At 38.8% G+C, this 16388-nt stretch overlaps 1 protein-coding gene across 2 annotated transcripts in view; it reads right to left on the minus strand.

Annotated features, from left to right (window-relative positions):
* Positions 1-16388, minus strand: part of b3glcta (beta 3-glucosyltransferase a) — a 190201-nt gene that overhangs the window by 35241 nt on the left and 138572 nt on the right. For both annotated transcript variants that reach the window (XM_059964118.1, XM_059964117.1), the window contains exon 12: positions 9946-10045. In XM_059964118.1, the coding sequence (XP_059820101.1) occupies positions 9946-10045 (100 nt within the window). The remainder of the gene's footprint in view (positions 1-9945; positions 10046-16388) is intronic.

The following is a 16388-nucleotide window of genomic DNA, read 5'->3' on the forward strand; positions in this document are numbered from 1 at the left end:
AAAAAAACAGAGTACTTTACCAAATAGTGTTTTATAATAATAGCCCAGATCTATATTTTAATAACAATTCAAAGATTTTTAAAAATAGTTCAGAAAGGGTCCCCATAACGTTTGAAAATCATGGTTAGAATCAGAAATCGAATAACGAATCTGCTCTAGATTTAAACATGACATAACTTCACATAACCATTGAGCATGTGTAGGGGAGGCAACCTCCTTCAGTTTAAGCAGGATCGCCCTCCTAGCCATAAGAGAAATAATGAGAAGGCTCCAAAGTTATATCTCTTTCCTCAACAATAGCAAATAAACCAGGATTCCGCAAGAGATCACTAATGGAACCATGGGAGATCGTGATCATTGCTTTTTGAACCTTGCACAAAACTGGATGCTAGCACCTTGCAGAGGTAGATAGTGACTGAGCAATCTCGTTGGACATCTTTTAGCCCAGTATGGCAGTGCGCAGTAGGACAGTATTTATTTGGTTGAGTCTATTCCCAGTTTTTGATGTGAGATAGTGGAGACAGTTGAAAATTGGTGATCGCTGTATTGCACAGAGGGGAGGACGGTAGGCTGATGAGTGTGAAGTGCGTTTTCAAGTATTGAATAGACTTGCCAAAATTGGGCTGTGATGTCAGCCTCTCCCTGTGTAAAATACACAAGAGTATTTCATTAACCCCTGTGTTTTACAGACATGTCTGACAGTCCAGTGTGGTGATTTCTGAAGAAGAGATCTGAGATGGAAGAGAAGGATTCTAGGCCGAGGTCTACAGACAATTCTGATAGGTTAATAATGAAGAATTACAATCTTTTGAATCATTTCACTGCACTAGTACAACAGTGGACACACAAAAAATCTGTCTTTACAATGAAAGCTACGTATCAATGTGTTTTGCATGGTCTGGTGATTCAAGTTGTCCTATTCCACTGTGCCTAGTCTGTGGCAAACAACTTACAAACGCAGCAATGACTCCAGCAAAACTGAAGAGATACTTAACTACAAATCACAGCCATATGACATGTAAAAGTGCTAATTATTTTAAATGGCTACTGGAATCTCAAAACAAAGAAAAACTTTTGTTAATAAAGTCAGCGTCAGTAAAAAGACCCAAGAAGCAAGTTATTTAGTAGTCACACAGTTGGTGAGAACCTAATAATGTCAGCATGTAAAATTATAGAGGGTAAAATGCTAGGACAAGACGCAGTACGAGAAATTAAAAAGGTTTCACTCTCAAAAAGTATGATGACATATTGATGACATGTCACATGATGCTGAAGAGGTTTTGTGTGATAAACTGAAAATCAGCAGTTTCTTTATCCAGGATGATGAGTCAACAGATTTCACCAATAAATGTCATGTGTGTCATTTGTAAGATTTGTAAACGACAGTGAAATTCAAGAAATCTTTTTCTGATGCAATGAACTGCCTGAAACAAACAAAGGTCAAGATATATTTAATATTTTGTCTTCATATCTGGAAACAAAAGGTCTGTCTTGGAGGAACTGTGTCGGCATTTGTACTGATGGTACCCCATCAATGGTTGGCTCTATGAGAAGTTTCGTCTCTCTGGTAGAAAAAAAAGAAAATCTGGACGTTGTCACAACACACTGCTTTCTTCACAGAGAGGTGCTGATATCAAAAACTCAAGGAGATGAAATGAAAGTAGTTCTGGATGATACTACAAAAATAGTTAACTTTATTAAACAAAGACCGGTTCACTCAAGAATGTTTAAAAAACTGTGTGAAAATCTGGAGAAAGAGCACACCAATCTCCTGCTACATACAGAAATCTGGTGGTTTAGCAAAGGAGGAGTTCTCAACATGGTGTCTGTGCTGAAAGGTGAATTGCAGGAATACCTTCAAGAAAATAACAGGCTAGATTTTGCTGAGTGCTTTGAAGATGAAGAATGGCTGCAGAAACTGGCCTACTTAACAGACATTTTTCATCATATGGACCAGTTGAACAAGTCTCTGCAAAGCCATGGAGAAAATGTTTTGATTTCAAGTGACAAGATTCCTGGATTTAAAAGAAAAATTAATCTTTGGAAAATTCATGTTGTAAAAGTAAATATTGAAATGTTTCTATTGCTACTTGGGATTGAGAATGGGGAAGGATATCAGAAAGTCTTGAGTCTTAAGGCTGATTTACAGATGTACGTCGCATCGACACCATAGGTTACGCGTACCCTTCGGCATACCTATGTCATACCCTCAGCTGTAGGGTAATGTGCACCTCTCCAGAAAAGTTACTCATGCGTTGCGGCGACGCAGAACGCAACAACTGTGATTGGTCCGCTTGGTAGCATCGCATTTCCTCCTACGCATTTCCAGTTGCTTCTTCTCCGCCATGTCTGTGGGCTGTGCGTATGCCAATGCGAAATAGATGAACCAAATTGTCAAGTCTACCTGCTGACATGTGAAAATGTTTGAAATGCATTTCTTCATCCCTGTCTCTAAGAAACTCAACACAGTGGTATAGAAACCCCACCGCCAACTAGCATTTTGGCACACACTAATGCATGCTCGCTACGGCGTAGAGCGACGCAGAAGTGAAAATCAGGGTTACGGCGCAGGCTGTGGCATAGCCGGTACGCACAACTATAAATCAGCCTTTTGCAAAATCCACCTGGAAAAACCGCAGAACAAAATTGAACAGTATTTCTCCTGGCTCCCTTTTAACACAAGTGTATGACTGGGTGAGGGACCCTTTCTTGAAATCTTCTGTTTAGCCTGAGAACTTGACTTTGAAAGAAGAAAAAGAACTTTGAGATTTACTGACTTGCTCCTGGACAAGCTCTGGATTTCTGTGAAAGAAGAGTATCCTCCCATTTGTAGAAAAACAATGAACATTTTGCTGCAGTTTTCAACTTCTTACATATGTGAGCAAGCATCAAGAGCAAGGATAGAAATCGTCCCACTTCAGTTGAAGGGAACATCTGTGTGTGCTTATCTCAAGTTGGACCCACAATTGAGTATTTGTGCAGCATAAAACAAGCACTGGTTTCACATGCTAGACCTATATATGTGCCTGATCATGTCATTTAGTAAGAAAATGTTTTTCCAAAGTCTTGTATAAAATAGTGTCTTAGGCTGTATTTTTATTCATATTGCATTGGCTTATGGTTTTAGTTACACAATAAACATAAATATTCATGTTATAAATAGTATTAATTAAAAGCAGTTCACAACCTTTATTTCAATCAAGTCTACCCGAGTCTACTTTTAGAAAAAATAAATCCCATTTTGGCTTAAACCAGTTATTTAACAGAAATTTACTATATTTGCTTTATAAGTTTTGAGAATTTATGAAATGGAAAGTAAGAGATTAATTTTTAACAAAGGTAAACTAAGTTTAACTATCTGTTCTGTTTTAAAGAAAGGTTGGCTAAAAATTCATTCTCTACTCAAAACAGCATTGACAATTATTTTTGGATTATTATACCTGCAACTTCCTGATCACACTAAGGTACCGTGACTGTAGATATAATAATTTTTATGCGGGGTTCCCTGAGACCTGAAGATTATTTCAAGGGTTCCTCCAGGGCAAAAAGGTTAAGAAAGGCTGATCTACTAACTGGCAAAGCTGATATAAACAGACAAATAGAAATAGTAATAGAGAAACTACTCAGTCAGAAACTAATAAATATTCAAAACCTGCTGACTTCTATGTTAACATATAAAAAATCTTCCTTCTAGTTTTAATATGAAATTGCCCTCCATCTTCTCCCCATCTCTGTTTGTACATTTCCTGTGTTAATCAACCTTTAATTTTCTTTCTCTGTTCCATGTCCTATTCTTGTTTTTGTTCTCTTCATTGTGATATATCTATCTCTGCTTGTTTTCCCATCTAGATGCTTTCAAGAAAGAGTTAGATAGAGCTCTTAAAGATAGTAGAGTCAAGGGATATGGAGAGGAGGCAGGAACGGGGTACTGATTGTGGATGATCAGCCATGATCACAGTGAATGGTGGTGCTGGCCGAAGGGCCGAATGACCTACTCCTGCACCTATTTTCTATTGTTTGTAAACTTATCTCACATACCTTAATCTCTTTTCACATATTCTCCTCCCCAATGAATTTCTTTCATGGTATTCAGAGAGACAATTCAATTACGAAGTCCACAGTACTAGCTGAGCAAATACCACATCACATTCACATCACGCAACACAGGGATCAATTTATACACCAGTAACAGCTCGAGATTTCTTATAGGTAAGCTCACCAACCAATCTTTGACACCTTTTCTTGAACTTCAATAATAAATATTAAAGATAAGATCCAAAGTACATTTAATATCAAAGAATGTATGAATTATATAACCTTGAGATTTACTTGCTGGCAGGTAGCCACAAAGCAAGAAACCTGATAGAAACCAATTAAAGAAAAAAAATAAAAGGCAAACACCTGATGAACAAGAGAAAGGGAAGAAACACAAATCATGCAAACAATTGAAGCGAACAACATCCTGAACCCAAATGAGTCCACAGATCCGAACCCTGGAGTAGGCCCAAAGCCTTGCTTATCACTTTGTCATAATCGTGGACATGGAGCACATCAGTCACAGCTGTCTTCATAGCCTCAGCGCCATGGAGAGAGGAATGACTCATTGCAGAGAATGAGCAAAATCGGCTCTTGACTCAGATCCCAACACCCTCTCTTTTCAGTCTATCTAGGCCGGCGTTTAAATTGACTAAATAACAGAACAGTGAAAGATTCCGTTGCCCTGGAGAGAGGAGTAAACATCGCAGAGAGTAAGCAAAATTGACTCTTGCTGCCAATCTGGGCCGGCATTTAAATTGTTTAAACAGCAGATTGTAACTCACACTAACAACTGGCTACTGCAAATGGCTTGGGGCTTATACCATGCTGCCCAGTGACTCACTCTGGATTCAGATTTCAATGCCCAGCCCACTTCAAACTTGCACCCTAGCCAGTTGTGCAGGCATCAAATCTCCTCTGCCCTGACTTCTCTTCTCAGCACCCAGAGCAATCCAACTTCACACCCAGGCCAGTTGTATGGGCATCGGAACTCCACTGCCCCGACCTCTCCTCTCCTAATGGCTCACTCCATCTGCATCTATTCTGCAACACACCATCTCAGCTCATCCCCCAAACATGCCTTGCCATCGCTCACCCCTGCACTGTTTGTGGTGATAATTTAACATAATTTACCTCAGAAAAGCAGTTCTTAGTGATATTTTAGTGGAATTTCTTGCCTTTCTAACTACCAGTGAGCTATCATACATGTTTAGTAGCACCATCTTAACTGGAAGTTTTGTAAGATTTCATGATCCATCTGTTCTTTGAAATCTTCACCATAACAACTTTTTTCCTGCATTGTTACAGACATCTCATAATATTGTCAGCTCACTCCACTGTGTACATGCATCATGATAATCAATACAGTTATACTCTAATTGCTGCTTCAGCCACAAGCCTCCTCACTGATAATGGTACATCTAAGCAGGCAAATACTTACACCCTTCCTCACAGGCACCCTGTGTGAGTCTCCTGTTATTTCTTTGAAGTATGTTGCTCTGCAAATATGCGCTTGAATGAGTAGCTGTCAACTCTGCAATCTTTGCCTTACTTAACCCCCCTCCATGTAACACATTTGCTAATCCTGCAGGGGGGAGGGAGGTTTAAACTAGAGTTGCAGGACAATAGGAACCAGAGTGCCAGAGCAGAAGGTGGAGTGGTTGTGGGATAAGATGTTGTTAAGCCTACATATGTAGTCAGGAATCGAAAGGTTGAGCATGATGGGACTAATATCCTGCATTGGGTATATTTCAATGTAAGGCATATTGTAGGAAAGGTGGATGAGCTTAGGGCATGGTTCAGCATGTGAAATTATGACATTCGAGCCTTTAGTGAGACTAGGTTGCAGGAGGGGCAGGCCCGGCAGCTCAATATTTCGGGGTTCCATTGTTTTAGACGAGATAGAGTGGGTGGGATTAAACGAGGAAGGAAGGCCTAGTCAGGGAAAATATCATGGCAGTGCTCAGACAGGTCACACTGGAAAACTCATTCACTGAACCTATATGGTTAATAAGAAAAGGATGACCATGTTAATGGTATTATATTATAGACCACCATTGTCAATTATAGACATATTATAGACAAGCATTGTCGATGTTTCGGGCCAAGACCCTTCGTCAGGACTGGATGTTGTCCTGACGAAGGGTCTCGGCCCAAAATATGGACAGTGCTTTTCCCTATAGATGCTGCCTGGCCTGCTGCGTTCCACCAGCACTTTGTGTGTGAGGTTGTGATAGTAGGTGATTTTAACTTTCCATGTGCTGATTGGGTCTCCTACACTGTAAAAGGATTAGATGGGATAGAATTTGTCAAATGTGTTCAGGAAAGTTTCCTTAATCAATACATAGAGGTTCCAGTTAGAAAGTCTGCAATACTAGATCTCGAATTAGAGAATGAAACAGGGCAGGTGACAGAGGTTTGTGTAAGGGAACACTGTGCATCTGGTGACCAGAAGGCCATTAATTTTAATTTAATTATGGAAAAGGATCAACATGGTCCTCAGGTTGAGATTCTAAACAGGAGAAAGACCAACTTAGTTGGTATCAGAAAGGATCTGGCAAGTGTGGATTGGGTCAAATTGTTTTCTGGGAATAATGTGCTTGGTAAGTGGAAAGCCTTCAAAAGTGAAAATTTGAGAGTACAGAGTTTATATGTTCCTATCCGAATAGAAGGTAAAGACTTAGGAAACCTTGATTTCATAAGATATTGAGGTCCTAGTTAAGGAGGAGGTGCACAGCAGGTATAGGCAGGAAGGAAGTAATGAGGTACTTGAGGAATATAAGAAACACAAGAGAACATGAGGCTGTTCTAGCAGACAAGGTGAAGGAGAATCCCAAGGGCTTTTACAGATATATTAAGAGCAAAAAGATGGAAGGGACAAAATTGGTCCTCTTGAAGATCACATACGCATAGAGCAAAAAGAGATGAGTGAGATCTTAAATTGATTTTTTTTTGCATCTGTATTTACTTGGCAGACAGACACAGAGTCTATAGAAGTAAGGCAAAATAACAGTAAGGTCATGAACCCTATACAGATTACAGAAGAGGAGGTGTTTGGTGTCTTGAGGCAAATTAGGGCGGATAATTCCAGGGCCTGGAAAAGGTGTTACTGTGGACATTGTGGGAGGCTAGAGCAGAAATTGCAGAGGCCCTAGCAGAGATAAAACTATTTTAGCAATGGGTGAAGTACTGGAGGATTGGAGGATGGTTAATGGTGTTCTGTTGCTTAAGAAAGGCTCTAAAGATGAGCTGGGAAATTATAGGCCAGTGAGCCTGACATCAGGAGTGGGCAAGTTACTGGAAGGTATTCTAATGGAGTGGATATATAGTTATTTGGATAGACAGAGACTAATTAGTGATAGTCAACATGGCTTTGTGCGTGGTTGGTCGTGTCTAAACGATCTTATAGAGTTTTTTGATGAAGTTACCAGGAAAGTTGATGAAGGCAAGACAGTGGATGTTGTATACACGGACTTTAGCAAGGCCCTTGACAAGGTCCCACATGAGATGTTAGGAAGGTTCAGTTGCTTGGCAGTCAGGATGAGTTAAGTAAATTGGATCAGACATTGGTTATGTGAAAGAAGCCAGAGAGTGATAGAAGATGGTTGCCCCTTTGACTGGAGGCCTGTGGTAAGTGCTGATTCTGTTGTTGTTTGTCATCTATATCCATGATCTAGATGATAACGTTGTAAATTGGATCAGCAAATTTGTGAACGACACCAAGATTAGGAGTGTAGTGGACAGCAAGGAAGGTTGTCAAAGCTTGCAGTAGCATCTGGACCAACTGGGAAAATGGGCTGAAAAATGGCAGATGGAATTTAATGCAGGCAAGTGTGAGGTGTTCCATTTTGGGAGGACAAACCACGGGAGGACTTATGTGATGAGTGGTAGGGTACTGAGAAATGTGGTAGATCAGAGGGATCTGGGACTACAGGTTCATAGCTCTTTGAAAGTGGCATAACAAGTATATATCATCATAAAGAGAGCTTTAGATACATTGACATTTATATATCAAAGCACTGAGTACAGGAGTTAGGATGTTATACTTAAGTTATATAAGACACTGCTGAGGCCTAATTTGGACTATCGTGTGCAGGAATACTATTTACAGGAAAGATCAATAAAATTGAAAGAGTGGGTGAGAATAGATCTAGAAGTCATGGGTTAAGGGTGAAAGTGTACTAAGGGTGAGAGTACACTTTGCTCTGCTCTGCTCTGCTCTCTATATGCACATGACTGTGTGGCTAGGCATGGCCAAATCTGTAAATTTGCTGACAATATAAACATTGTTGGTAGAATCTCAGGTGGTGACGAGAGGAGGTAACAGGAGTGAGATATGCCAACTAGAGAAGTGGTGCTGCAGCAACAACCTGGCACTCAACATCAGTAAGACGAAAGAGCAGATTGTCGACTTCCGGAAGGGTAAGATGAAGGAAGATGTACCAATCCTCATAGAGGGATCAGAAATGGAGAGAGAGAGAGAGAGAGCAGTTTCAAGTTCCTGGGTGTCAAGATCTCTGAGGATCTAACCTGGTCCCAACATACTGATGTAGTTATAAAGAAGGCAAGACAGTGGCTATACTTAATTACGAATTTGAAGAGATTTGGCATGTCAACAAATACACACAAAAACTTCTATAGTTGTACCATGGAGAGCATTTTGACAGGCTGCATCACAATCTGGTATGGTGGACTACTGCACAGGACTGAAAGAAGCTGCAGAAGGTTGTAAATCTAGTCAGCTCCATCTTGGGTACTAGCCTACCAAGTACCCAGGACATCTTCAGGAAGCGGTGTCTCAGAAAGGAAGCATCCATTATTAAAGACCTCCAGCACCCAGGGCACGTCCTTTTCTCACTGCTACCATCAGGTAGGAGGTACAGAAGCCTCAAGGCACATACTCAGCGATTCAGGAAAAGCTTCTTCCACTCTGCCATCTGATTTCTAAATGGATATTGAATTTTTGGATGCTACCTCACTTTTTTTAAATATACAGTTTTCTGTTTTTGCACATTTTTAAAATCTATTCAATATACATAATTGATTTACTTGTTTATATATTACTATTTATTTTATTTATTATTTTTCCTCTCTGGTAGATTATGCATTGCATTGAACTGCTGCTACTAAGTTAACAAATTTCACGTCACATGCCAGTGATAATAAACCTGATTCTGATTTAAGAGGAACACAATGGGGAATTTCTTCACTCAGAGTGTGGTGAGAACCATCACAAGTGGTGGATGCAGAATCGATTTCAACATTTAAGAGAAATTTGAATGGGTTCATGGATGGAAGGGACATGGAGGGATATGGTCCAGGTGCAGGTCGAGGGGACTAGATACATTAATAGTTTGACATGGGAGTACATGGGCTGAAGGACCTGTTTCTGTACTGTAGTGTTCTCTGGTTCTGTGACTCTACTCCCCAACATTGACAACCTTATACACAAAACAAAAATGCAATTTTATTTTATGGGAAAGAAAACCCCTGTGAAATTAGGCATGCTGAAAATCTATTCCCTGAAACTCCTTGTTCCACTTCTCCATGCAGTTATTTATATTGTTCTGAAAAATATGCCCATAGCTGAGCAGAATGAGTAGGTTGGATAAAGATGATGCATAGAGCAACAGATAGAAAGAAACCCACATGTGAATGAGCTGAAAGGAAGTATAAGAAGCTTCTGATTTGAATTAGCTTCAACATTCAGCCCCAGTTCACAACTAAACTTTTCTGTAATTCTTACATTATTTTACTTTCAATTAATCAAGTCTCACAGCTTGTTCAGACATTATGGATTCAAGTACATTCTACAGATCAATTACACTAACACCAAATAGTTTATGTAACTAAAGCTTAGGTATAAATAACAAAAAAGGTGAAACATAATATTAATTCTAGTCACATTACCTTATCAAAGTGTCATCATCCACAATCATAAGCCAGGGAACTTCAGGAACGGCATTACTAATAAATCGTTTAAGAATTGCAAATGTTTTGCCACAATGCCCTGAAATATAAATGAGAAAATATACATTTGAATTCTGTTGAAACAGCACATTACAGAAAATACAGCTGAGAGCATTTACTATTATAGTTTGTTTGATATAGTGTCAAACACATAAAACAGCAGCAGTTCAAACAGTCCTCTAGCCTGTCATTTATAAAAAATTATGCTGGGTTTAACTCCAACCTCACCTTCACATTCCCATCTACTCTCGGTCACCTACTTTCATATCAAGAACTTATCTACTTCTGCCTCAATAATATTTGAAAATTCTGTTTCCACCACAGTTTGAGGGAGTGCCAAACATGCCTGACCTTCAGAGAAGTATTTTCACCTCACCTCTGCTTAAGTATATAATAATTTTCTTAAATACTTTATCACATTTTTCCATTTAATACTCCAGTTATACCCACACACTTAACTCTCCTATATTTATTATATCTTCCTTCTACTCTCTTCACAACCTAACGTTCAACTCCATGTCATCAGCAAATTTTGTGTTTTCAGCCAAGTTACTTAAACAAATTGTAAGCCCCAGCACCAATCTTCACAGTTCACCATTCATAAGTGAAATGGAGAAAGACCCATTAATGCCTACCATGTTTATTTTAGTCAGGCAATATTCAAAATGAAAGTTGAGCTTAATGTCATCTGCACAAGTCTATGCCTGCACTGGTGCAATAAAGAAAAGCTTACTTGTAGCAGCACCGCAGGCACATAGCAAGTTTATCATTGTGCATGCATACCTGTACAAGATAATAAAGTTGACTTTGAATATTGTCTGGCTAAAAGGAAATACAGTACACTATCCATATTATCTTCCATGCTATTAGATTTGATTTTTATAAGTCTTAAATGTGAGGATTTCTCAAATGCCTTCTGGAAATTTAAGTATATCACTACATCCTCCGGTTCACCTTTAGCATCGCATGTTACTTCTTCCAAGAACGTCAATAAATTGGTCACAGATCATTCCTCTTTCACAATAACCATATTCACTTTATCTGATTACCTTAACTCTTTCTATTAAACACAACATTGCATTAAACTGGGTTTGCTTACAAGCACAGGTTCTCTATTTTTTCTTTCATTCCCTAATTTTATTTATAAATAAATATTTATCTGAATTGAAGTTGGAAGAAATGAGGAACTGAATTACACAAAAGATATGTGTAATTTTGATTTATGAGTGATGCCTGTTTCTAATTATAAACACAAAATTCTTAAAAAGTTGCAACTGTTGAATAATTTGAATTGCTATTTTGATGATTTAGTTTTAGAAAAAAAAGTGAAGCTTTGTAAGTTCTGGAAAGATTGCTTTTTCCAGCAGGTATAAATGCGAAATGCTTAAACAAAGTTTCATTTGATTCAGCTTTTTATTTTAAAGCAGATGATATCAATGTTTTAGAACCACATGTTCAAGAGGTCCAATTTTGAAAATCAAATTGTGCAACTACCATTATAGTGAAAATAGCCAGTTTATATTTTCTCTGAGGAGATCAACACAAAATCCTGGCTAGGAACAGGAGATCCTTTAGGTAAATTAAACAGAGTTAATTACATCAATGTCATCAGAGTGGACTCAACTGAATAGTTGCTTAAACAGTACTTTGAGTAAAGCAGGAGCTGAGAAATGGTAATGCTAATATTACTTGATAAAGAAGTGGTAAATAAGGATGCATGATTGTAATTAATTATTAATAGAATTAATTAATATAATGATGCAGAGGTGGATTTGCTTGAATCAGAAGGTGGATCTTGAATCAGAATATACAAGTTTGTGCACAATGAGTAAAATTCAGAGAGCTAACTTAATTCTTTATGTCATCCTTGTTTCAACATTTCAAATGGCTTAAACAGTTAACAAAATAATAAGATAATGGAGGGACAAATATACAGCCAATGCTGACCAGAGCTGGGATTGAAATATCTCATGTTTACTATTTGACTGATCTTACTATTTGAATTTAATATAAGGTGACCATTACATCTTTTACAGGTCATCTGTGTTACTTACTGGCTGTCCTTAATACTGTAACTAATATACTTTGTAGGGCCAATAAATTACTCCATGCCTTTACCCTCTGAGTAGCTTCTAATCACAGGTAAGCACAAGCTAACACGTGATTAGTTTTTATGGAAAAAAAAGTTAATCATTCAATGCAATCAGATCTGTAAGAATAAATGTTATCTATTCTTCCACATATTTGTCAAGGATAAGTTATCTTGAACTATTCAAAAATTCTGCATGTGGTGTGGATTTACAGAGAAACTCAGAACTGGTCCAGTGAATCTTCACCGTGCTCTCTTTGCCGAGTACATCCTTTCTCAGGGTAAAGAATCCTGAACTGCACTCAATATTCTGGGTGCAGTCTCACCAAGGTCTATTACAATTGTAATCAGACTTCCCTATTCAAATAAAATGCTGGTGGAACACAGCAGGCCAGGCAGCATCTATAGGAAGAAGTACAGTCGACATTTTGGGCCAAGACCCTTCGTCAGGACTAACTGAAAGAAAAGATAGTAAGAGATTTGAAAGGGGGAGGGCGAGATCCGAAATGATAGGAGAAAATAGGGGGTTGGGAGGGATGAAGCTAAGAGCTGGAAAGTTGAATGGCAAAAGGGATACACAGCTGGAGGAGGGGAAGGATCATGGGACGGGAAGCCTAGGGAGAAAGAAAGGGGGAGGGGAGCACCAGAGGGAGATGGAGAGCAGGCAAGGAGTGATTGTGAGAGGGACAGAGAGAGAAAAAAAAGAGGAAAAATAATAAATAAGGGGTGGGGGTAAGAAGGGGAGGAGGGGCATTAACAGAAGTTAGAGAAATCAATGTTCATGCCATCAGGGTTGGAGGCTACCCAGACAGAATATAAGGTGTTGTTCCTCCAACCTGAGTATAGCTTCAGCTTGACAGTAGAGGAGTCCATGGACAGACATATCAGAATGGGAATGGGATGTGGAATTAAAATATGTGGCCACTGGGAGATCCAAGCAGGATCAAGCCATATCAGTAATTACCCAGAATTCCCCATGTGCTCACCTTGCTGACCAACCTTCTGTGTGGGGCTACATCAACTGCATTCTGACTGCATTGTCTTCTTCTCTTTTGCTAGTCATGTCCTCGGACAATCTTCCTCTCTTAGATCCAGGCTGGCTCTGCTAGGACCAATTATTTTTCTGAATAGATTCCAGCAATTTCTCTTCCACAGGTATTATGCTATTAAATAGCTATTCAGTGACTCTAACAATCCACAGGGGCAATTCTTGAATTCACAATATATAGAACTTTGGAAGGTAAGAATGATATTATCCTCTATCTCTAAATATACTTCCTTCACGACACTGAGATGTAAGATGTACTACTTATCAGCTTTCAAGGTTATTAACTTGCTTTGTACAACTTTTTGTCTTGTACTCTCATTCCTGATTCTTGCTAGATTTTTGATTCTCTAATATATGTGGCAGTTTTATATGTTTTCTTAAATGTGAGCAAATGTAAAGTAATTGATTAATTCCACTGTTACTTCCTTATTGTCCATCATAAATTTTCCTATCTATCCCATTAAGTGACCCACACTTTCCCAAGTTTTCTTCTCTTATTTTTTAACCAGTATATTTCTCTTCAGCCTAATTGTAGTAGCCAATTTTAACATACCAATTGCCACTGCTGGCGACATCCATGGATTTATTGTAATTGTATTATGCACCCTCCAATCACTTCAATGATTGTTCCACAAGTCAAAGATACCTATTCAATCTAAGTAGCAAACATACAATCCTGAAGCAATGAAACTTAAGCATAAATAAGTATAACTAAACGTACAACAAAAGATATTACAATGTAACTAATTTCCTTTGCTTTTCCCACGTCAAACTCTTGACTAATTACCATAATAAACAGAATACAATACAGCTAGAGAACAGATACATGGCTCCTGTGTTCCAGCCCCTTAATTATTATGCTATATTAATTATAACTACATGCTACCAAGATACAGGAGATGTGAAATCTCAACATTGACACTAATGTCTGGTAAGCAGTCTATCCTGAATCGTGATCTTCTCCTGACAAACCAGCTTGTTCCTCTTGACTGCATTCAGGGAAATCTGTTTTGAATCACTGCTGCCAAAGCTCATCCATGTGCAAAACTGAAATCCTGTTATCTGCCAGCTCTGGCCGAGTGTAGTCTCTTTCACCGCCATGTTTACGTTTCAATGGTGCATTAACAATCCAACCCAGCATGGTTCTGATTAGGGGTCCCTCATCAACTCAACGAATCACTTGTACTTCCCTGCACATTAATGTTATGTTCACTATAGCTTTCACTATCCAAGTCAGCCCCTTCCAATCCTGAAACAAGGTAGTTACTCACAGCCTTCTCTAGACCTATGGTGTGTCAGAGAATGTGGGTTCTTTCCTGTCAGCGTGATCTTGTTCATGAAGCTCACTCTACAGATCACAGTTATGCTTCCTGGATCTAGGAAAGCATAAGTAACCACTGTCTTGTTAATCTTCTTTGATCTCAACTGAACTGGAAATTATAGGAAGTTTCTAACCATAATCACCAGACCCATAAGGCCATTAGATACCAGGGCAGTATCCACTGCTGTCTGCTTCTTTTGTGGCTTGTTTCAAATCTGCACTCTTTTCATCAGGTGAATATGAAGTATACTAGGTTGCTTGACACTGCATACCTTGCATGAACAACACTTCCTGAAATCTTTGCTGATACCTCTTGTACACAAATTACCAAAGCAGACACCATTTTCTTTTAGGAAGGCAATCTTCTCATTATGAACCTTTTTCTCCAACTGAGAGCACGAATCAGGATGTTTATCCTGGCAGAACAGACAAATTCTTTTGGCTGATGAGACCATTTACCCTTCATTAGTTCCAGGCTATTTTAGCTTCATTTTTCACAGTAGCTATAGTAGTGACAAAGCAGCTTACTTTAGCTTTAGAATGAATTTATTACTTAGTTTTGTTCACACCTTTGCTTATGGTCTATCATGTAACATCATATACCTTCCCAAACACTGGGTGTGTAGCCATTTTTACTTGCCTTTTGATAAAATTAACAATCTCTGTGAATATAACCATACGGTTGTGCCTTTCTTGCAATTTATAGACCAATGATCGCCATTTTCCCTAAGTTTAGGAGGCAATTTCTTTATTATGATCATTATATTAGCAGGCATATCCAGCTCATGTATGTCCTGAAATTCTTCCAAGGCACTGCAGCAACCTCTAAAAGGACAGTAACCTTGAAGAGCTTTCACATCTTCTGATTTGATATGCAGCCAAGAAAGAACCTTTTCCATGTAGGCTGCAGCAATTTTGTGTGCATCACCAAAATGGGCTTTGAGATATCTTTGCTCTATGCTAGCTTGCTGGCAAATTTTGACAAACTTCCTAGGGTAACCTCCAGGGTACAAGCTTTCAAGGATAACCTCAAGAATATAGAAACGGCCACCACAATTATCAGACTTGCCTTCAATGCTATTCTTGAGTGACATAGCAATGGATCGCCAATGAAGATTTGAATCTCTCTTTTAGGTAGAGTTGCAATGTATTGTTGTTGCATCACTAAGCTTGTTATTTCCTTTCAAATCCTTATTTAGACTATTTAGACTTATTATTTGAAACATAAACATCACCATACTGAAAATTAATGTCCTCAGAAGCACCTAATGTTATTGGATATGGCATGGGTTCAGTCTGTCTCCTTGGTGCAGGCTGAGATAGAACATCCTGAACTCCCTTTTGAGGTCCAAACTCATGGCTCATAGACATCTGAGGAACAAATGTATCCACATAGATATCAAGGCTGTTCAAGCTTCTCGTTCCAAAATCAGCACAGAAATGTACCGCTGGGGCACGTTTAGCACCCACAGGACTTGAAGCTCTTAAACTTTGGCCACCTTGGCTGCAATCTCTTCCTGCAACTTAAGCTGCTGCATCTTTTTCTGAAGCACTTCCATTTTTTTTCTTCCAATACATGTTATTCCCTCAATATTTGCTGTGTTGCGCATAGCTCTGTTAATCAGCCTCCGTTTTATTATGTGCCAAAGAGGTATCAGATGCACAGGATGCTCTGATAGCTGTACACATGTTAGAAGCACTGTCTGCAGGGAGTATGTTATCTTGAAAATCATCAGCTTTATACATAGTCACAGCATGCTCTGTGGCTTTATAAACATTTTCCATCTCCTCCAGCAATTTGACTTTCAACATTGCATGTTTCTTTCAACCTTTGTTCAGCCTCTGATGGGACTGTATTAAGTGTATCAACACTTGCATTGCTTTCCATTTATCTTGCTTAGAGATATACATTAAAGACAACAGCA

This window comes from Hypanus sabinus, chromosome 3 (assembly GCF_030144855.1).
Source record: "Hypanus sabinus isolate sHypSab1 chromosome 3, sHypSab1.hap1, whole genome shotgun sequence".
NCBI lineage: Eukaryota > Metazoa > Chordata > Chondrichthyes > Myliobatiformes > Dasyatidae > Hypanus > Hypanus sabinus.